Genomic DNA, 1,466 nt, shown 5'->3' on the forward strand with positions numbered 1-1,466 from the left:
GGTCTGCCCATTATTATTTTGGTAGTTTGTGGGTTAATCAGAATTCATATCCTTGTGTCTCTATTTCCAAATTTATGTGTGATATCCACAATATGTTGACACACAGTACACAACAAACTCTCATTTCAGGTAACACCAGGAATATGATTCTAAAGGAATTTATTGTCTTTGTGAGACCTGGATCAAAATTTGCTGGAAGCTCTGTTTATAGCAAGCTACAGTTCTCAGTGACCATATTTTCCTTTGGTTTTATTGGTTAACAGTTTTCCTACTCAGCAAATATTTCACAGCAGCTTTTACATCCTTATTTCTCAAACTATAGATTATAGGATTTAGCATAGGGGTCACTACCCCATAAAACACAGAAATAAGCCCCTCTGAAGCTTGCATCTTGTTTTTTCCAAGCATGTCTTGGGACTTGGGTTTTGCATACATAAAGAAAATGGTACCATAAAATATGATCACCACAGTCAGATGAGAAGAGCAGGTAGAAAAGGCCTTGTGTCTCCCTGTGGCTGATTTCATTCTCAAGATGGTGTAGAGGATGAGAATATAGGAGAAGAAGATGACCAACAGTGGAAGAACCAGGAAGATCACATTGGACACCAACATGGTGATAATGTTGAGAGATGTATCGGCACAAGCTAATTTTAGGACAGCTAATATTTCACATAAGAAATGATTAATAATGTTATTCCCACAGAAAGGCAACTGCATAGCAAGAGCTGTTTGCACAATTGAGTTGATTACACCAGAAAGCCATGATATGGTAGCCATCAGCACATACACCACCTTGCTCATGATGACAGGGTATCTCAGAGGGTTGCAGATGGCCACATAGCGGTCAAAGGCCATCATGCCCAGGAGGAAACATTCTGTTGACCCCATGGCAAATCCAAGGAACATCTGAACTGCACATCCAGAGAAGGAAATGTTTCTTTTCTTTGTGATTAAGCTCATCATAGTTGAAGGAACAGAGGAGGATGTGTAGCAGATATCCAAGAAAGAGAGGTTGCCAAGGAAGAAGTACATGGGGGTGTGAAGATGGACATCAAAGACACTTACTATGATGAGAACACCATTGCCAGTAAGAATCACTAGATACATTATAAGAATTAGAGCAAAGAAAGTGATCTCAAGTTTTGGATGGCCAGAAAGACCCAGAAGAATGAATTCTCTCACAAATGTCTGGTTACGTGCATCCATGTCTCAGCTTCAGGCAATCAAAGAACATCTGCAATAACATTTTCACTGTGAAGCAACAAATTTAAAAATGTCTTAAATAAATATTAGTTTAAAGTGATAAAGAATGAATGTTTGCTTTGAAACTCGGTCATCCAGTTATTTGCAGCAGTATCTGTGAGGAGAGTACACTGATACTAGGATGTTGAGAGTTGCCCCATGGCTAATGGGTGTAAGTCAAAATACAATCAGAAACAAATTCAGCAGTAACTTCTCCTGCTGTC

General features: G+C 39.1%; 1 protein-coding gene across 1 annotated transcript; it reads right to left on the bottom strand.

The window, feature by feature from the left end:
* Nucleotides 1-249: 249 nt before the first annotated feature.
* On the bottom strand, nt 250-1,206 carry LOC119504938 (olfactory receptor 13C4). Its single transcript, XM_037797571.1, has one exon. It carries the CDS (start codon nt 1,204-1,206, stop codon nt 250-252), a length of 957 nt encoding a protein of 318 aa, XP_037653499.1.
* Nucleotides 1,207-1,466: the final 260 nt, after the last annotated feature.

Source organism: Choloepus didactylus, chromosome 10 (assembly GCF_015220235.1).
Source record: "Choloepus didactylus isolate mChoDid1 chromosome 10, mChoDid1.pri, whole genome shotgun sequence".
NCBI classification, from domain to species: Eukaryota; Metazoa; Chordata; class Mammalia; order Pilosa; family Megalonychidae; genus Choloepus; species Choloepus didactylus.